This window comes from Embiotoca jacksoni, unplaced genomic scaffold (assembly GCF_022577435.1).
Source record: "Embiotoca jacksoni isolate LCO1_2020_lvr unplaced genomic scaffold, fEmbJac1.0.p SCAF_6, whole genome shotgun sequence".
In the NCBI taxonomy this organism is placed as follows: Eukaryota; Metazoa; Chordata; class Actinopteri; family Embiotocidae; genus Embiotoca; species Embiotoca jacksoni.
The window spans coordinates 7,482,608-7,504,397 of record NW_027185414.1 but is presented as its reverse complement, the minus strand read 5'-3'; the positions used below and the strand labels follow the sequence as shown (position 1 = coordinate 7,504,397).

General features: G+C 40.8%; 2 protein-coding genes across 2 annotated transcripts; both read left to right on the top strand.

Annotated features, from left to right (window-relative positions):
- Positions 1-869: 869 nt before the first annotated feature.
- On the top strand, positions 870-10,688 carry chrnb4 (cholinergic receptor, nicotinic, beta 4 (neuronal)). The gene is given in 7 exon segments (XM_069174421.1): positions 870-1,063; positions 1,066-1,149; positions 4,546-4,691; positions 6,183-6,227; positions 6,443-6,552; positions 6,970-8,023; positions 9,907-10,688. Coding segments are annotated over 7 exon segments (1,650 nt in total). The 5' UTR covers positions 870-1,017; the 3' UTR covers positions 10,072-10,688.
- Positions 10,689-13,373: 2,685 nt separating this feature from the next.
- Positions 13,374-21,790, top strand: chrna3 (cholinergic receptor, nicotinic, alpha 3). The gene is made up of 5 exons (XM_069174308.1): positions 13,374-13,440; positions 17,288-17,332; positions 19,003-19,112; positions 19,358-20,558; positions 20,676-21,790. Exons 1-5 carry the CDS (start codon positions 13,420-13,422, stop codon positions 20,802-20,804), a joined length of 1,506 nt encoding a protein of 501 aa, XP_069030409.1. The 5' UTR covers positions 13,374-13,419; the 3' UTR covers positions 20,805-21,790.

Genomic DNA, 21,790 nt, shown 5'->3' with positions numbered 1-21,790 from the left:
AGTAAATGAACACAAGTCAAGATTGTTAAATTATTTCAGCTGGATCGAGGAGAATTGGGACCACATGTGTATATTAATATCTGCACGGGGATGCCTGGGTAACTTTAGTGAGGATGCTTGACTAAATCTGTGAGGACAGGAATCATACTGACATGTGACTATAGGTTCAAGACGATTAAATGGAATGAAGCGCCTCCTTTTATGTACAGAAAACCCTCAGATATGCGCTTCAAATGATTTCTTAGAATATTGTTTCCTGTAGTATAGGAAGATGCTAATATATGCATTTTAAAATGTTATTTATTTATATATGTATTTATTCATTCATTTATTTGCCTACTGGTATTGGTATAAAAACAAAACGGTTCTGATATTCACAACAAAGATTGGAGCAAGTACAATAGCCTACACATGGAGATATGAACATGGTGATATGTAGAACTTGACATTGCACAAACAAACAAACAAGTTACATCATAATTGTAATTATTTACTCATCTGTTTATTTACCCATTTAATTTTTTTATTCTATTTCTCTTTTTTTGTTTGTTAGTTTGTGCACTATTAAGATCTGCACTTCAACCAGTCTGTGGCTCTGCATATATTAAGGTGTGGGGGCAGCAGAGGTCAGATAAATAAATATGGGTCATGATACTAATCGTAAAATTACCCCCATTTCCCTTTCCATTGACAAAATACAGTGAATAGCATCCTCAGTGGTACATACAGTATGAGACGCCTTCCACCTAAAACAGCTCAGCGTGCTGGTGTAGGGTAAACTTGCAGTAGCTGGTCACAGTCCGGGTACAGGACCTGCAGGACTTGCAGGGGACAGAGAGAGCAGCGCACCAGGGCAGAGTGCTGAGCGTTGACGGAGCGTTGAGACCCGTGTGTGCCCGGGGGAGGCTCGATGCATTTCAGAGAGTGGATTGCTGAGAAGTCACCCCACGTCGGGGCAACAGGCATCAGCACAGTGCAGAGTGAAGAGAGCACACCGTGAGCGTGTTGAGTCCCGGCATGTCCGAGGGGAAGATCGCCGTACACCGCTGCTCCGAGGCTTCATCACTACCAATTCCCGCGGACCAGATGGTACCGAAAAAATGACTCGGGCTCTCTCCATCCTCGCTTACTTTTTCTCGTTGGTCCACTGTAAGTTTGTCTTTTTTTTTTTTTTTTTCCATTCTGTGACTTTATGAAGGCAGGTCCGGCATGCGCCTCTATTTGTGCATCAGCTCCAAATTTGTCTGGGTGAAAGTGTCTCCCTGCTGAGAATTATTGTCTTTTGCCAAAGTCAAATCGCAGATTTTGATCTTGAGTGAAGTTTTCAGGGCATTGGCCCACTTGCATAGCGAAAATGATTTATTTTTAAAGTTGCAGCTATTCCAAACTTTTTGCTTTAATGTTTTAGTCATTAAAATGTTCATATAACCTAATTTAAAAATACATGCAATAAGAGAAATCATCATAGCTTAAACAGTTTTGCGTGTTCAGCTGGGATATGATAGGACTGTATTTCCACACATTGTCTCATCTTGGGGCAATTTGATGAGTCAGCCCTGCTATCAAATGTGGCCTATAGTTACCAAATCATCACTCAGGTCTCATGAAGGTTTAAAGTATTTTGTGTGGGGTCACTACCAGTAAATGTCTACAAAAAAGGCAATGGAGAAGTGTACACAACATTACAAAAATGCTCTTCAATGTTCAAAACTTATATGGACAATTTCAGGAAAGCTGTGTGCATATTTCCTTGTGTTTTTGAGCATGATGTTTGCATAAGATCAAAAGGATTGTACTAATTAGTGGTTCACACTCTGTCTCAGAAGATAGGTCTAATTCATGGAATGAAACAGAGAAAAGGCTATACTAGACTCAAGAGAAGAAAAAGACTCAGAATAAGAGATGCATGCCCCAATATCATCATTAAAAAAATACATAAGTGGGAAAACCCTTCTAAGTAAGTATGTATTCTGTACGTAACGCGTCAGTTAACCTTTGCTCCGTGTTTCGGTTCAATTGCACCCTTCATTATGAGCTCAAGTCCCCAGCTGTATCATATTTTTGTAGAATAATGTTTTTCAGTGTGCTGTACAGAATGACCTTATCAACTCCAAAATGGCTTACTCTAGCATTGTATTAACACGCCTGACCTCACTCTCCATCAGTGTAATGTCAACACAACACTTAAAAGAGCCTGTTCATTTTTCACATTAAATTTCACATTGGGGGTCTATTCGCAGTAGTTGACCACAAGTGGTGTGGCTGTTTTGCAAGTGGCCATAACGTCTGATGAGGGCAGAGCTTGTTTGACTCTGGCCTCCAAGAGCTTCAACAACACACCATCTGCTGAATGGTGTTGCGGGGAGTCCTACTGTGCTGGATGGGGCCGCAGCCAAGTGACTGACAAAGGCACAGTCCTGGCAGCGCGCGGTGACCTGTAGTGGCTAGACTGTTGCTACGCCACACCCTGCGAAGCTGCTGGAGCCCGTGGGCCAATAATGACACACACAGTTTGATGCTGAGGAAGAGGAGACTAAAACTACACAGCATCATCACAGCTTCACAGTGATGAATCTGCCCATCAGTAAGAGTCTCACCTCATTGGAGTGTGTCCCGTGAGTAAGTCGACTCAGCTACTCCGGACCATGTGGGGGCATTAATAACCAGGTCCATGTAAAGGAAATGGAAGAGGTAGTGCTTCATGTATCCATTCTACTCCAGATGAGAAGAGCAGATCATCAGTTTCCATCAGGCTCGTCTTCACCCCTGACGTGGGCCTCATTTATCAGGGTTTGGGAGGGGGGGGCAGAAGTGGAGTTTACTTGTAGCAATGGTTTTTGCAATGTAAAAGCAGAATTATTAGCATGCAGTGAAAATATCTGCCCTCATCCCAAATGTAATTACTCATTTGGAAATGACTTTGGGGTCTTCATAACATTTCAGTATAATTCCCATAACACTGCAATCCCCGACTTTCTTAATTGACAGCTGCTGCTTGCCTTAAGACTTGGAAAGTAATGCAAGCAGTTTGTATGAAGCAGTCCTGATGCATCCCAACAGGGTGAAAGGATAGAGGAGAAAATGTTTTTCTTTTATAACAAAGTCGCTCACTTCTTTTTCATTGAGTTTTAGCAAAGGGGCAGGAGAATTGCTGCACAGGATGCAAACCCAATGAATCACATGAAACCCTGACAGCATTTAGGTTGGATTTTTAAAAGAAATTGGATATATATATATATATATATATATATATAGCATTGAAGTAATGGTGCAACAATACAAAAGATTTCCTTTTTAAAACTGACCTGTCTATCAATCTTTCTACATGTAACCCAGAAGTTAGCAGTTAGTATTAGATCAGTATCACCCTTTACCAACATTCAGGGCTAAAGCAGGAAAGAGTGTGCACTTTATTTAACAAGGTAGTCAGTGAGTAGCATGAGGTCACAGTGGTAGATTGCCGTGTAGCATTCAGACCTTGATTCAAGTGCAATCATGGACACTTTATAATGACTTTTTTGAGCAATCGTTTCCCTAACCTTAAAGTCACAATGTTGTTTCTAAATGTGGATATTACAGAAATAAAGGAAACACTTTATAATACAGCCAGCAATTTACAGTGTAATTTTTTTGCCTATTCTTAAACAAAAAACTTTGCACATTGCAATATTATTTAATTTTTTTATAATGTAATTTTCCTAACTTTAGTTTCATTGTATCGCATTGTTTATCTCTCCGTTTCTCTAAAATCTCGAATTATTACTGCCTTGTTCTCCATTGCCTCGTTTTCATCCACTGTACTCATGTTTAAGAAAAAGCTGGAACCATAGACTGTATATAAAAGTGCACATATCTTCTGAAAAATGGGGGGCCAATGCCCAATTGCCTAAACTGCAATACCACCAGGGGCCTGTAGGAGTTGGCTTCAAAAAGGCTCTGGCCCCATTGACTCCCATTCAACTTCTCTCATGAAATACAAAGTCAGTTAATTTTTTTCCGCCCGTCATAATGGTGTCATTTGCTAAAATCACTCCTTCTCATTAAATTTCTGGTGGTCCATCTGAAAATAATTCCATCATTAATTATATATTAGGTCTTAAAAAGTGTCATGTCTTGGGACGTGTCTGTTTGATTGACATGCCTGTGGTGCAGTCAGGTTTCCTTTCTCGGTGGGCGGGGCATAGTGTCCTCGGGTCCCCCAATCAGATCGAGGGAAATCCACCTCTCCCTCCCCCAGCTTATCCAGATATTGTGACTTCTGGCTGCAAAATAGCAAGATGATGACGGCCAATATATGAACTTAAGGCTTCAGAATGGCAGTTTACAAACCAATGGAAATTAGAAATTAGACTGTAAATGGCAGGCTGTATTGACATTTTTTTTAAATAAATGTCAACCCACTCATTTCTCTACAGCACTACTAGTGATAAAAAAAAAACTGATAAAAAAAAAAAAAAGATTTGTCTGGTTAACATTTTGCATGTGATGGATGTGTATACTCCACATGCACATACAAATAATTGTTGTACATCATTGTGTCACCAGGTAGCAGCAGTGCTGACTCAGAGGAGCGTCTCATGAACTGGCTGCTAGGAAAGGATCGCTACAATCTGCTTATTCGCCCGGCTGTCAACAGGACCGAGAGAGTCACGGTGAAGCTGCAAGTGTCTTTGGCACAGCTCATCAGTGTTGTAAGGCACCAAATACTCTTGCCCACCATGAGGATGTGTGTGTATTTATTTATGTGCATTTATGTTTGTCTGTGTGTGAGAGAGAGAGATGTGCTGTAGACACAAAGAGGGAGACAGCAATACAAAGACAGAGTGAAAGAAGGAGGATGATTGAAAAGACAGAGTAGGAGCCACAAACATTTGGGAAAGCAGTGAATTACAAAACAGCCTCTGCTGAGGGGACGTAGCTCTCAATGGATGGATGAAGTCGAGGATAGATCTGGTCAGCTGTGATCTCTGCCTCTGTCATGTCCAGATTGAAACTTCAGCACATTGGATTAAAAGGGGCCATAAAGCTGTTTTAGCCACAGTGATAGAGGCTCTCCTCTGATTTACAGTGGCGGCTGCTCCCAGCTGCAGAACCAAGGCAGCTCATCTCGGTTTATGAGTTTGCATTGTACCCCTCGGGGTAATTGCCATTTGGTATCACTTTATTGGAAGTGTATGTCATGGCACCGTGATGACAATGCAATCAACAAACATGTTAACAAGCAATCTGAGACAAGAGGAGGGTTTCAGTGCTCACTTCAAATCAGATGCCAGAGTAAAGACAATATTAAACATTAAACAGACAGGTTCATCTGAAAGGTCACACCTCAAATCTTGAATTATTATTATTATTTTTTTCAATAACTGTTGCAGGAGCCTAAAAGAAGCCTTTTTTTTTTAAAATGGTGACAGTCCTATTGAGACAGTATTTTGTAAAAATAATATTGTACATTTTGTATGTTTTTAAAAATGGACATAGTCTCCAGAGAAGAAAAGTGAAGCCTAAATCAAAGGGTCTTTAAGTGCAATACCACTCAGGCCCACTAGAAGCTGAATCCCAAAAAAGCTCCAATAGACTACTAATAAATAAACGTCAACGTCTCTCATGAAATACAAAGTCATACAAATTTTTCCACCAGTCATTATGATGCAATTTGCTTAATTCCGCCCTTCTGGTCGTCCTTCTGAAAATAATTCCACAATTCATTACATATTAGGCCCCAAAGTGTTTTGGGGCATCCCTTGTTTGATTGACATGCCTGGGGTAGTGGGCATAGCGTCTAAGGGTTTTCAGTCAGAGACTGCTTCTCCCTGGCTCGTTCAAATATGGTCACTTCTGGCTCCAGAAAACCAAAATTGAGATCACCAAATTGCCACAGTCCAGGCTTCAAAATGGCAGTTTACAAACCAATGGGTGACGCCATGGTGCACACCAACAAGGACTGCCTTCTTTCCTTGGTCCGCAGTATGTTCAATGACTTCCTTATAGTGGGGGGTAACTGTATTATCTGCTTTGTAAGTCAATATGTTGGGATAGTCGAGTCTGCAGGTCGGAGATCAGCTAATAAGCAGGTGCCTGAAAAGCTAAATAAAAACAAAATGTTTGTATTTCTTTTCGGTCAGTTTTATCGTTGCATGAAACCTGTAAAGAAAGTAATTTCTACCTCATATGTGCATTTTCAGAATGAAAGAGAACAGATCATGACCACAAATGTCTGGCTCACTCAGGTAAGTGTGATGAAGCTTAGTCATATAGTCATATAATACATACTTGAATTAAACCATATCCATTCTTCTCTCAATGTGGTACGAACTGCTCCTGTAATTGTGCTCCAAGCATATTTCACCGATAATGAAGCATGTTATTAGGAATGATATGGTATTGAGAAAGCGCACTGAAATCAGAGCTCAGACTTGATGACCAGGTGTCTGTGTCTCTCCAGCACTGGGTGGATTACAGGTTATCGTGGGACCCTGCAAAGTACGAAGGTATCGACAAGCTGCGTATTCCCTCCAGACACATTTGGCTCCCGGATATTGTCTTGTACAACAAGTAAGCTTCACTGGCTTATCTTTGTGTTATGTTTCAATGAGATCAGACATTAGTATTGAGAAGAAAAAAAAGAGAAGATTATTTATGCAAATAATTTGTCTGTTCAACCTACTGGACAGGAACCATAACTCTTATTAAAGGGATAGTCAGCAATATCTCTATCCTCACATTAATATGTTTCCCAACTGACTCTCTGAAGCCTCTACAGAGTTAAAGTGTGAAAGGGGTTCTAGTCTTTCCTTTGTGCATTTTGGTTTGATTGATTGACTGAACAGTTCTTGTTTCTAGAAAGTGACCGATACACCTTATTAGTTTCAGTAGCTTTCCTCTTCACAACATTTGCAATGTCAACCATGTAAGCCTCAGAGCTCGATTCACAGCTTCTTTAAAGTTTTCTCTTTCTTCCTGTGCTCCCAGTGCTGATGGAACCTACGAAGTAACCGTCTTCACCAATGCCATTGTCCTTTTCAATGGAAGCATCAACTGGCTTCCTCCCGCCATCTATAAAAGCGCCTGTAAGATCGAGGTCAAGCATTTTCCCTTTGACCAGCAGAACTGCACCCTCAAGTTCCGCTCTTGGACATATGACCACACAGAGATCGACCTGATCTTGAAGTCTGAGGTGGCCAGTATGGATGACTTTACTCCCAGTGGGGAGTGGGACATTTTGGCGCTGCCAGGCAGACGAACTGTCAACCCTCTGGATCCCACCTATGTGGACCTCACGTATGACTTTATCATCAAGAGGAAGCCCCTTTTCTACACCATAAACCTCATCATTCCGTGCATCTTGATCACCTCTCTGGCCATTCTGGTCTTCTACTTGCCTTCAGACTGCGGAGAGAAGATGACCCTCTGCATTTCTGTCCTCCTGGCTCTCACTGTGTTCCTGCTTTTAATCTCAAAGATTGTTCCTCCCACCTCACTGGATGTGCCTCTGATTGGCAAGTACCTGATGTTCACCATGGTGCTGGTGACCTTCTCCATCATCACCAGTGTGTGTGTGCTCAACGTGCACCACCGCTCTCCTAGCACCCATACCATGCCTTCCTGGGTCAAGCTAATATTTCTCGTGAAACTGCCTGCCTTACTCTTCATGAGACGCCCTCACAACAACTCGGCAGGCCAGAGACTGCGTCAGCAGCGGTGCCTGCGGGCCAGGAGAGCCATTTTAGGTTTGGATTACCCAGTTGCAACCAAAGCAGGTATCGCCATGTCGTCTTCTGCCCTACTGTCTTCCGATTCTGCCTTCGCCACTCCAGGACACAAAAATGTAACTCCTTCAATGGCCTACAGCCACTCCAACAGGAAAAGTGACATGCGCTCCGCTGATTACCTTCCCAGTGGTTTCACCTCCAACCAGGACCTCCAGCAGAGAAGCAACTCAGAATGGGCTGCTGATGTCCAGGAGGCAGTGAACGGGGTTCGCTTTGTGGCTGAGCACATGATGGGAGACGATGATGATCAGAGTGTATGTATATGCATCCAAACCAAATGCCTTATTTAATCCATATAATGCTATGAAAAACTTAATGCTAAATTTTGTTTACCACAAAATCATTTTATATTCTATGATTAAAGAAAGATATTTTGTCAGAGAAAAAAGGTCCGGTTTTATGTTTTATAAAATACAAATAGATTAAAAATATGGTGTACACTCTGATTTTTTTTCTTGCTTAAATGTGTCACTGACAAAACAGTAAAACATTTTACACTACCATTTTTGCTCAACCTTTTGCTAAAACATTCTTTCTGTAGCTACGGGACTGAATGTTTATTACTAACAATTCACAGTTGTTCTTTTTGGACAACAGGAGATGACAGTGGGTTTCAGTGGAATTGTAAAGGACATTATATTTTAGCACGTATTCTCACACAAGCGTGAAAGTATATGCTTGATTAAATACATATACAACTTGGTACACTTAGTCACGACCATACCGATTCTACAGTTATCTTAATACACCTGCTTAAGTGAGGAAAATCATTTTTTTTTCATAAAGGATCAATAAAGTCAACTGCAGCATTTTTATATATTTTTAAAGGCCTGCATAGGCACCATTTTTGTATAGTGATCTCTAGTGCCAGTGTGGTCTCATGAACTATTGGAAAGTCGCTGAATTCGAGAATGTAAAGCGTTACATGAGAAAACAGATAATATGAAGCTGGAGCCAGGAAGCCATTAGGTTAGCTTAGCATAAAACCGTGAAGCAGAGGTAAATAGCTAGCCTGGCTCCGTTGGAAAAAGTCCTCCTTCCAACCAGCTTACTAAACGATGTTAAAGCATATTGTTGGTTGTCGAAAGGACCTTTGTGCCGTAACTACTTCTTTTGGTACAACAGCTGGATGCAGAGACCAGACAACCAGATGTTGGACAGAAGTGGACAAGGATAAACTGCTTTTCATTAATGATAATCGTTACAACATGTGACATTTTCTCCCACTTCTAGTATTTATGCTAAGCTATGCTAATTGCCTCCTGGCTCTAACTCCACAGTTAACACACAAACAAAAAATGTGGTGTCAGAATTATCATCTAAATCTTGGAATGAAAACAAATAAAAGTTGCTCTTGTACAGCTAATTCAAATTTGGTCGTTTGCATATTTGTTAACAGTCAGGCTCAGCTGCCAGTGCCATCCTCTTCTTTCTATCCCGGTCCCAATAAACTGGGTGAAAGGTGTTTATATTGACATGATAACATTTACTGTACTCTCTGTGGCCCTCGAGGTGCAGGAAGGAATACCACTAACCTTAAGAAGTGGCTGCGAACCAGCAAATTGAAGGCAGACTTTGGTCAATCAATCGCATTTTCTGGCAAATCAATACTTCAGGGAAGAAACCAGGAATGGCAAATGACTTGCTTCAAAACTACCAGGGACAGCATTGACAATGAGGTGAAAGGGTCGATAGCTACTTCAGTGTAGGTCTCAGCAATACGGAGACAGTTCAACTGTTGGCATCCTAAGAATAAATATACCTGCTCTAAGCAGTATTATTGTTACAAATGGATGCAGCACACATAAAAAACAATATTATATAATACTGTGTTCCAGTTCAATCCAGTTAATTAGCTATCATACCCAGTAGACTGGAAGACATATTTATGTGTGGAATGTTAGCTACGGCCGCATGGAGTTTACAGTATGGAAGAGAAAAACCAATAAGCACTCATTCACTGATATATTCACTCAGTTACATGCAGTTAGTTTCAATAAGCTATGAAAGTATTACCAATTCATCACACTACTCTACAATGTTGCTGTTTCTTCTAATAAAAGAAACCCCGTGTGAATTTTGTTGTGTAACGCGTGCACACTTACAAAATTTTAATTCGATTTCTGTGTCTTTGCAGGTGATAGAGGATTGGAAGTATGTGGCAATGGTGGTGGATCGTATGTTCCTGTGGATCTTTGTGATAGTGTGTGTGGTGGGCACCCTGGGCCTGTTTCTCCAGCCTCTTTTCCAGAGCCAGATTATTCCCAACCAGCAGCCCAGTTTAGAGAGCCCTCGCCTGTGACCAGCAACGAGGGAGACTGAGCAACTTCAGGGGTTTTCATTAGCAACTTTGCTATCAGTAAAACAAAGGGGATGCAGACCAGTAAAGGTTTTGATGTGTTCGACTTTGCTTGTGGCGCTGTCTTAGAGGCACTGAGATGATGCCCTCTGTGTCAAATCCTACCAACATGGCACCAGAGAGGGTTAAATCCTAAAAAAAAATACGTCATTGTTTTAATCAGTGGAAGAGACAGGATGTTTGTGTGTGATCGGAAATGGATAGTATGCCTCTTAATGATCAAAATCATGTTGCCCACAGCAATAAAGCATCTCATATTTTGAGGAAATGGTACATTTGCAAAAGACCAACTGCAGCATCATTGCACTGAGTTAATTTCCCTGAGGATGTTACGTCTACAGAGGACAACCGTAGAACTGGTCTGAATGTGGCTTTCACTGCACCATAGTTTGCTCAACTGCTGCCGAAATATACCTTCATGACAACAATATGTCGCGATCAGATGTTGTTTAACTTTTTATTCATGTTACCATGTCACTGAAACATAATAAAGAAAAATCTGCATCCTCTTTTAGTTTGATTAAATGTATGAAATCCCCAATAAAGTCTTAAAATTGTCAGGGTGTTGCCAAAGTGCTTTGTTAATCTGTGTCGCTGGTGATAAAGTTTGTCCTCAGAGCCAATGCATTCAATGACAATGTGCCAGTTAAGATATTTCATTTTATAGATTAGACAGCTGTTCACTTTCAATGTGAGAACGTGTGACCAGGCAAAAAAAAAAATAAAAATGTTGATAAAACAAAACTGTTGGAGAATGAAGCTGATCTTGATTACAATAACTTCAGGCACTTTTGCTATAGTGTCCTTAAGTAATACAAATATGTAATATAGTTTTAATTCTGTGAAGAAAAAAAACATTTAGTTGGTTCAGACACTGTAAGCTTATAACCACTCATTTGTGCCTTTACACCAGAGCTGATCTTTGATAAGTGCTTATTTGTACAAATGGGAAAGTGCACGCACGCACGCACACACACACACACACACACACAACATTTACTGCTCAATAAACAGTGCTGAGTGGGCTCGTTAGATATTCTGCAGACTGTTGGTTCTTTTGTGAGACCTTTATTTAAATCTACAGATAGCAATCAGCAATTTAATGGACGGACTTGCTTTACTTTAATCTTCAGTTTACAGTTTTCAAAACCCTTCACTGCTTTTTCATTCACCACTTATTAGTTATTAAATAGGGACATTGCAGTGCCACAGCATATATCCGTCAAAAATACATCATTTGTTACAAACCAAACAAAGATGGAGGACGCTTATGTGCAGCACTCAATTAGAGGTCCCATTAATAACAATTCTTATGTCAGCAACCTTTTGTCATTAGGCTCTAATAAGAGATCCATGGTAACACTGGATTTCAATGTCTCCAGCAAAGATGTAACATAATACAGTCCTATAAAGTGTGATAATTCAGTCATACTTTGTCACTACAGAGTTTTCTTAAATGACCCGAGCCTCAGCAAAAGTTTTCATTCTGCCCTGTTGGAACGAAAACTTCCTGGAGGTCTAATTAGCATTTTTTTCTATTTTTATACAATGTAATCTTTTATTAATCCCCATGTGGCACTTCTCTCTTTACTTGCCCCACTTAGAGGAGTTCAGAGTGCCGGGTCAGACACCGAATGGCATCCTTGGTCCTGGTAGAGATTTATTTATCGTTTAAGGACACTTCAGTGGGTTAGAAGTCAGCTGAGAGGGACTTGGACCTCCCCTTCATTCAACTGAAGGACTGCGTGCCAAACCACTGAGACACATTGCTGCCCAAATGAAAGCATAACTCAACTCTACTGACAATTAAAAAAGAAAAGAAAAAAGGAATTGATGTATTTTTTTTTTTTAAATAAGTGGATGGTCTATCATAAAACAAAATAAAAAAGGAAATAAAGAAACAATCTGTCATGCCGAGGCCCACACAAAATCCCAATCCAATGGCACAGAGGCTATTGATCTTGTTTGAATCTCTTAATTTCATATGAAAGTGTGTGTGTGAGCACCACCTGGGTCCACTGTCAGTGGAAAAAAAACTGTTTACTCCGGAGAGCCCAGTGAAATCTTCACATTAAATATTTGGACTTCAAAATATGTTTTATTCTACTAAACAGCCAACCAAGTCTATTCTGATTAAACTGCAGCTAAATCTTGATTTGTACAAGAATGTGACAAGTTGCACCTTTTTTTTTGAAGGGTCCTTGGCGACTTAAATCCAGGGACAAAACCAGAAATAACTCACAGTGGGGCCATAATAAATACACTTACAAAGTTACCTATAGATATGTAGTTCCAAACATTACATTAATTGCAGGTTTGTTTGAGTTTTTTTTTTTTTTTTTTAATACTAACAATGGTGACACTAGAATATTATCACATTTTTTGGCAAAGTCGTGTCTGAGTTAACTAACTGAATTGGTCTACATAAATGGGTTTATTATGTTTGAGAGTGAAAGATTCTCAACACTGAACAGTTTCACTTGCTTGATTTGATTAATCCGCTATGGGTTGCACTTTTTTTGTTGTTGCATTGTATGGCTCCTGTCAGTGACTGGCTGGGCGCCTCAGTGTGGCTCTGCCTCCCTCCCTCTGCTCTCTGGCTGTGTCGGCAGCTGCGGACGCACTTTCACTCACTTCCCCCTCCTGTCTGCTGCACAGCGAGCTGCTGCTGCTGACCCTGGATTCATCTGCCATTTGTCAATTGAAACAGGATGAAAGCCAGCTTTTGCTCCGTATTCCCCACCTGTTTGTTCCTTCTGTGCCTGCTATCAGGTGAGTAACAGTCTTTTATCGTATCTTGGCATGTTACTTACCTGTTGCTTTACATAAATGTGTTTGAAAATATTGTCATATGGCAGGAAGATGGCTTTTGTAGGCTACTTCTATAAATTCACATTTAAATCCTTAACTGCAATCGATATAACAATGACTTCAGTTTTATTTGGATGGTTTTCATTGAAAGAGACAGACTGTATTAGTAATAGTGCCAGATGTTGTTCTTAGCTCTGAAGAACTTCAAGAAATAAACCTGAAGGTAAAATTTAATTTAAAAAGGCAATATTTCTTGAAACAAATTGCAAAACTAATAACAGATGCCAGTTATTAGTCATCCTGAAAACAATTCATGTAACCTCACTGAGAGATCCATGTGTGACATTCTGCTCTGATTCAGGAGGCACCTGCTCAGATGCAGAGCATAAGCTTTTCTCTGTGATATTCTCCAACTACAACCAGTACATACGACCGGTGGAAAATGTGTCTGACCCAGTCGTGGTGCAGTTTGAGGTGTCCATGTCACAGCTGGTCAAAGTGGTAAGTCAAGGTTTTTCATCTGTTTCGGTGATTGTCTATAGTGCCTATTGTTGATGGGGGAGCGACTTTACCAAAGTCAAACATTCATCACTCTGCTCAATGAGCACGACCTGACAGGCAAAAACAAGGCATGACGTTAAAACAGTATAGTGTTCAAGTACTGATAAGGCTCTGGTTTGTTTATCTGCTTTCACGCCTCGAAAGAAATAGGTTGTGTTGATATGTAGACTTTTGTGGACAACAAAGTTTTAGAGAAGAGGACAATTGGGATGCCATCTGAGGTTTCTAATCCTGTGGAGGGAACTATATGGAAAAAAGGGGGCAGTGTGGCTGTTTGTCTGGCCAAGACAAGATGGGAAATGTCAGCTGTCTGAGTACCTCAGTTTACGCAGCCTCTATCACTCAGTCACTGCCGCTTCAGATGAGCACCCCTGGATTTAACGGCAGGTTTTGCTGGAGTGGGTTGACTGCAGACTGGTGCGGCAAACGGAGAACTGTCTCACTACTGGGATAGGTCCGGGGGTGGATGGCAGTAATTAAGCAAAAAGGATTGTGCTTGACAGTTGAATCCAGCTTCATTCACAAAATGCACAGCCTTGAATATGCAGTATATTCTACTCTATCTGCCTGTGTTGTGTTTTAGACATTTTTCCAATATCTAATCTTATTGACAAGATAACTTCTTTAAGAGTACCTCACTCAAATTGACTAATCAAAATTTTGTGTAATCGTATTAGCTTTCAAGTCTGGCCAAAGGGGTTTTAAAAAATACACCTGTTGCCCCTTTACAAATTTAAGTAAAACTGCAAGTTGAAAAATGTCAGCCAATACCAGCCAACAGTAGTATTTCAATATGTTTGCATAGGGATGTATTTATACATACATACATACATATATACATAAGGATCTGACACTTTGCAGTCGATCTTCATCCGTTTTCCTTTTCCTGTTTATAAGCAATACATTTTTCCTTCCAAGGGCTTAAATAAGAATTGAACATCATTCTGTATCTAAGAAAACAAAGGGATGAAGGGTATTTTGTTATGTTCTCTTTAGCTCACTTCATGTAGCAGACCACAGAGCTCCCGCTGCTGATGGATGACTATCATTCCCCCCACACACACCTGGTGCTCTAAACCCAGATGCAATTGGTATTGGTTCGCCTACACCATTTACAACACGGCTATATGAGCTCATTTAGACCATCAATAGCTCATCTGCCAGGCTCCCTGTGAGTCATCCTCTCACGACCAGGGATTGTACCACAGGCTGGCTGGGCAGTGGCAACGCGTGTTTTGGTGGCAGAGACAGAAAATAATTTAACATTTTGGGTATTGATTGTTTTGCAAGAGTTAGATGAAAAGACTAATACAACGCTTATGTTTGATCCTTAAAATATCAAACCAAGCCCATTTTTTTTTTTTGTTCTAAAGATGTTCTGAGAAAATATGCAATGCTCTAATAATATTTTCAGTGGGAAGGTTTTTTTTTCTGTGTTCTTTGTAAAGGCAGAATAACGTTTTTTTTGTTGTTGTTTTTTTTAAACATTCAGTAAATATTTTGTGAACATTCTTAATTCTTTATAAGAACATTATTCTCTAATACTTGAAGTGTTTTCAGTAGAAAGTTGTTGATTTTGAATTGTTCTTAGAAAATGATATTATAGAGCGGAGTAACGTGCCTAATAGACATCATACAAATGTTTTGTGGTAAAATTCTTAAAATGTTTTTGGGGGAATTGTATCCTACCTTTCAGAAGAACTTATGGGAGCAAAAAAACAAAAAAACTTCCTGCTAAAAACACTCCTACAACATTGCATCATTCACCTGCGCCCGAGATAGTTAGCTTAGCTTAGCATAAAGAGTGTAAACAGGGGGAAACAGCTAGCCAGTTTCTTTACAAATTTGGCCTCAACAGCTAAAGCGCACTAATTAACACATGATATCTCATTTGTTTAATTCATACAAAAAACAAAGTGTGTAAACAAGAAAGGACAGGCTAGCTGTCTTTAAACTGAGCAAAGCTGCTGACTGTGTAGCTTTTTATGCATGGACAAAGAGTGAGCTTTTCAATTTAATTTCTCATTCTTGACGAGGGATTAGGTGCATTTCCTAATGTAACCCACCTTCTCAATTCCAATTGTGTAGTTCAGGGCCTTCATATCATACTCCTGTTGCACGGGAGGTGAATTGGAGGGTCTACGAAAATATAGATTTTAGGAATGTGTCTACAATAACCCAATTTAATGGTATGACTCTGACTAAGGTGCAGAGAGGCCTGGTTGGCTTGAAATACAGCTATACTTTCACTGTGAGTTCAAACTCCCATGCGTGAAATAACAATCCTTTAACACATGAATATTTAAACCGCACACATTGAATGAAAAACAGTCAACATTTATTACAAAACCAAATTGTGACCCACAGAAAATAATAAAAAAAAATAACACAGTAACACCCAGGATTTGATAGTCGGTGTGATGGTACCATAACGTTGGCCTGCTTGTTGGAGCTCATTTAAATCCTCAAAGAAAAGGTGTGGTCAGTACTCACTGTTCCTCGGTTACTTAGATAACAGTCTTTGCAAACCCTTTGTGTCCAGCAGGAGGCGCTGTGATGAGAGGAAAATCCGTCCTGTCTTATTGGACCATACGCAGCTACAAAATACTCTGGTTCTGACTCGAACAACTAACAACAATAAAACACATGTTCTGAACTTACAGCTCCCTTCATCCCTCCCTCCTCTCGGCTGCTCCTCTGTTAGCCCCGCCCCTCTCAGGACACGGTAGGTTACCAACAAGTTCTCTCTGCTTGTCCTGATTGGCTGGCAACACATTGACACCTGACCGACCCGTAAGGACACGAGAGATTCAAGGGCAACTCAAAACTGTAGGACACTTAAGTACTTTTCCGAACTATACTTCTCTGCCTATGAACACAAATGCAAATGAACTGTTTTGCATAATTACAAAGAAACCCATGTAAACAAATTAACAGGGCACAACACTAATATATAAGATCATCCCTCTCACTCCCAAGGTTTGATCACATCAGATCCTGTAGTGTCTATAGCAAGATGTAATGCCTGGGGGAAATGGTGTCCCTTCCTACCACTCCAAAAACCACAGGGCTAGAGAAAATAATGGCCAAGCTTCAATTCTGTCCACGTCTACAGCCTGTTGAACCCCTCCCCCTTCAACATTTTAAATGAATCATATGATCTCAACAAAACACATTTCCCTTGTGTCTGTTGCATACTGACTGATTTTGTGATAAACCACAGGATGTGTGCCAGAGCTATCAAAGTGCTATAAAATCCCCATCTTCCCAAAGATATTCACCAAAGGTTGTCTTGGGGCCTTCAGTCCACCTGTCCTTACCACAGAACCTGAGCGCTCTCCTGGATACTAAATGCTGACATGAATGGTTAATGTTATGCAGTAGGTCATGAGATTGGTTCATCCACGGTCTGTCACATATACCTGGCCACACACACACACACACACACACACACACACACACATTTTTTCTCCCTCCCTTTGTTAGTCCCTCTGCGCTAGTTTTATCAGTGTGTTGTTAGAATAAAAGTGAAGGCTGTGCTGCGACCTCCTGTTTCCAGCTGTCATGTGCGTTGCGCTCCAGGCATGGGGAACTCAGGTGTGCCTGTCTGAAACCTCTTGTCTGGGATTTCCAGAGGCCTGACACTGCAGAAAGCACACAAACAATCCTCAGTGGTGAAGTGAAAGATCACCCGTGATAGTATTGTTCCTGTTGTAACTTAAAATGTTAACATTTATTTGTTTTTTCTTTGCTTTAATGTCTTCACTGTCGATTCTACCCTGTTCAGGATGAAATCAATCAGATCATGGAGACCAATCTGTGGCTGAGACACGTAAGTTTATGGTCCATAACTGCAAATAGACCTTGAGCAAGGGCACCGAGTATGGATCCAGCTGTCATACATGATTCTCCGGTCCAGACTGACAGGTTGAATTAGTCATGGGAGGAAGTTTTTGAAACACAGTGATCCTTGAGATCCTATTTTTGAAAAAAATAAATAATTTGGACTCTGTGACAGAAAACTCTTGGCTTCTGCAGTAAACTGAGTTAAACTCATTTGTATTTCATAATCACACAGAAAAAGGCCACCACAGAGATAAAACTACTGTCCATACATGTTGCATGGCAGTCTCTGCTCCCGTAATGCATAATACAGTGAACTAGTTTTGAGTGCAATGAGGCACAGAAGGTCTCCAGGTCCTATTTTACAAGTTCTGAGCAAATACTCATCTGTGATAGAGCCGTGAGCTGTAATTGCTCTTTGGTGTGTAGAGCTGGAGAATTGTTTCTCTTCGTGTCATCTTTTGTTTTACTGTGTATTTGGACAATGCACAAACAACACGTGTGAGGTGTATTTCCCCTGCTGCCCATCCCAATCCTGCAAAACCCTCTGGATACGTACTGTTTTGTAATTAAGTGAAACTTTCACAGCTCTCTGAGGTTGCTTTACTACTAGTCATGAGTCTCAGGAGGATCACTGACTGTCCTGAAGAAAGGGGTCAAAAACAGTGGCCAAAAGGCCAATGAAACACGCTATAAACTGTGATCCAATTTATCTCCTCACAGACACTCAATATCAAAGCTCTGTTTGGAGTTGGAGATGTAACTTTACATTGTTTTTGTGAGGGACATTTTACAAGAGAATGCATTTATGATAAAATTATAATCACCAGGTGGAAGCAGCTGGTACCTTCTTGCTTTTACTGTATAAAAGCAATAAGGTTAAACACAGGATTACTGAAGTCCTAAAAGGCATCATAAAGCTTTTTAAGATAATCTTAGTTCACTTTAAAAAAAAGAAAACTGCTAACAATGTTAGCCACACTGGTGACCTTGCTCTTGGGATCAAGATATCAGTGGTCAGTGCACCACTGTGACTCAGAGTTAAATATCTCAATAACTATTAGATGGATTGCCATTAAATGTTGAACATACATAAGGATGTGTTCTAGTGCTCCACTCACAGCAAGGTGACCAACTTTATTACAATCAAAATTAAATCTCTTCTCGAGTCACCATGAGGTGGACAATGTCACTGAGTGAAATGTCTCCTAAAGAATTGTGCTAAAATTTGGCTTTGGTCAATAAACCTTGATTTTTGTATTGTATTATTTCTTGAATGCATTGATATTTTAGATATTATATGTTATGATTTATGCCTTTGAATCAACATTGCATGATATCTCTAAGTTTTTGAATGAATTAATAGAGCATTTATTGAACTGTCACAGCTGGTGAAAGATTTAGATTTGCTAACCTGATCTTTGGCCAAAATTAAACGTTTTGTAGAAAACCGAGAAAACCAGTATCATCATGTATACTGAAGAAGCCCAGTTCAGGAGTTTGAACGTGCCGTGGCATAGTTCTTTCTCAGTTTACTCTCAGATCCACTTCATGTCTTAAACTGACTCTGTTAGTGATTATTGTTGCAAAGTATTGTCTGACATCCTTGATCTTATGATCTGTTTTATTGTAAATGACTGGTTGTGATTTGTTTCTCAGATATGGAACGACTATAAACTCAAATGGAACCCAAAAGATTTTGGAGGCGTCGAGTTTATCCGAGTACCGTCCAACAGGATATGGAAGCCCGACATTGTCCTGTACAACAAGTGAGCATAACAACCAATAAAAAACTGGCGCAGAATTTATATTGACTGTTGGGTGCATTTACTCTTCATTGCTGCTGCACAATGAAAAACTAGATCAGTCCCCCTCGCTAATTTAGCATGGGTCATTTTTTGTTTTGAATATTCTAAAGAAAGCAGAACATTGCAGTCTTCCACGAACCTTCCTCTTTAACTTTTACCTTCTTCCGATTTTGTACACTCACTTTTTATTTTTCATCTCTCCACAGTGCAGTTGGAGATTTCCAGGTTGATGACAAAACAAAGGCTCTGCTTCGTTACAACGGTGATGTGACCTGGATCCCTCCAGCAATATTCAAGAGCTCTTGCAAGATTGACGTCACATACTTCCCCTTCGACTACCAAAACTGCACAATGAAGTTTGGCTCCTGGACCTACGACAAGGCCAAGATCGACCTGGTGCTTATTGGCTCAACTATCAACCTCAAAGACTTCTGGGAGAGCGGCGAGTGGGTGATCATCAATGCGCCTGGTTACAAACACGACATTAAGTACAACTGCTGTGAGGAGATCTACACAGATATCACGTACTCTTTGTACATCCGCCGCCTGCCTCTTTTCTACACAATCAACATGATCATCCCCTGCCTCCTCATCTCCTTCCTTACCGTCCTCGTCTTCTATTTACCCTCAGACTGTGGTGAGAAAATCACACTGTGTATATCCGTTCTGCTGTCTTTGACTGTCTTCCTCCTCGTCATAACAGAGACCATCCCCTCCACCTCACTCGTCATACCCTTGATCGGCGAGTACCTCCTCTTCACCATGATTTTTGTAACCCTCTCTATTGTCATCACGGTGTTTGTGTTGAATGTCCACTACCGCACACCAAAGACACACACCATGCCCTGCTGGGTGAGGAGTGTGTTCCTGGGACTGCTGCCCAGGGTGATGTTCATGACTAGGCCAGAGAGGGACCCGGAGAAGGTGACTGTGGCTGGTAGTGTTCAGACGACGCATTCGAGAACCTGTGCCGTTCACTCGTCTGGTACTCTGAAAAAGCAGCACAAGCCTCAGGCCCTGGCCTCCAGTGTGGTGTCCAGCCTGACGAACCGCCAGCAGCTTTTTAACAACACAGAGCTCTCCAATCTCAATAACTTGAGCGGAGAAGCTACCAAATGTGCCAGCTCTGGGTTCTTGTGCTGCGAAGGCCGCTGCAACTGCTGTTGGCAAAAGAAATCAGGCAAACTGCCTGCGGACTCTGGGGGAGGAAGCGGAGGATTGGGCAGCCTCGGGGCCCTGACTGGAGGCAGGGCTGTTGGGGTTGGAGGGGGGAGTCAGTGCTCCAGCTCCGAGTCTTTGGACGGAGGATTAATGTCCCTGTTGCCGCTCTCCCCTGAGGTCAGGGAGGCTATTGAGAGTGTTAAATACATCGCAGAGAACATGAGACTCCAGAACGAAGCAAAGGAGGTGAGTTGAAGTACTCATGACTATGTATTAGGATATTATAATTATTCGGATTTATTAGGGAATTAGCTTTCAATTGACTCCATGTAATTGAAAACGTTTTCTCTGATCGTGTCACAGGTTCAGGATGACTGGAAGTACGTTGCCATGGTTATCGACAGGATCTTCCTCTGGGTTTTTGTCCTGGTGTGTATCCTGGGGACAGCCGGCCTCTTCCTCCAGCCTCTATTACTCTGGGACGACATTTGATTCAGTTTGACAAAACTAATACTCCACAGTGCTGAACTGCACAGTATTTGTTACGTATGGGATTCTGGCCATGTCTGAGGGACAATAATACTGTAAAGTGGATCCAAAGTCAAGGAGAAAAGCAGACTGTGGCTCGTTGGTTTTATTTTCTGAAATTATTTAAAGACTTAAAGACATGGCTGACAAAAAATGGGAAACACTCTGCTGCATTTCAGACAACTTGTAACTCAAAACTTTACAACTCTGACTGGTAAACTTGGCCCAATTTCATGCAGCTCGACTTCACAGAAAATTAAATGCTCTGATCACTCAACATGGCCGTACTCATAGACGTGCAGGGCAGCCGGCACCTGGAGACTGAAATGTAGGGCTTGGGACCAAGGACTCACAGGTTCGATTCCGTGGATCAGTGAGGAAACCCTTACATGGCTGAAGTGCCCTGAAGCAATGCAGCCACACTTTCCTCCCAGGGAGCTGCAGCGTCCCACTGTTTAAGATGGGTTAAATGTAGGAGTCCTGTGTGTAAAAACATATATGTACTGACAAATAAAATGACTCTTCCTGTTTTTCTGAAAGTGAACATTACTAAAAAACATTTGTAAATGAGAATAACAGTCTGTATTGAACATGTAATGTCAATGGCGATTGAGTGTAATAGTCTCACTAAACTAATTTATAATATGTGTAACAGTCTCGTATATTTGTTTAGTTTCCTCTTTTTCTTTGTTGTATTCAGTTAAACTCTGATGATGTTACAAATATTTGTATACAGACAGCCATAGGAAGACGTGTTTAAATTTAGCATTGTGAGTCATTGAACGTCTCATCACAGAATTTTCAGCTTGTAAATTTTCGACTTCCGACTTGAATGAAATGAAGCATTATTTATTTCACTGTGTGCAGGACATGATTGCAGGAGACTGTGATATAATCTATAATGCCAAAGCAATAGCTTGTAATTTATGTTTGGATGAATAAATAATGTA

Coding starts and splice junctions, on each gene's coding strand:
- chrna3 (XM_069174308.1), top strand. CDS start 13,420: ATGTCACAGCTGGTCAAAGTG. Junction 13,441..17,287: donor TGTCACAGCTGGTCAAAGTG/GTAAGTCAAGGT, acceptor TACCCTGTTCAG/GATGAAATCAATCAGATCAT. Junction 17,333..19,002: donor CCAATCTGTGGCTGAGACAC/GTAAGTTTATGG, acceptor TTTGTTTCTCAG/ATATGGAACGACTATAAACT.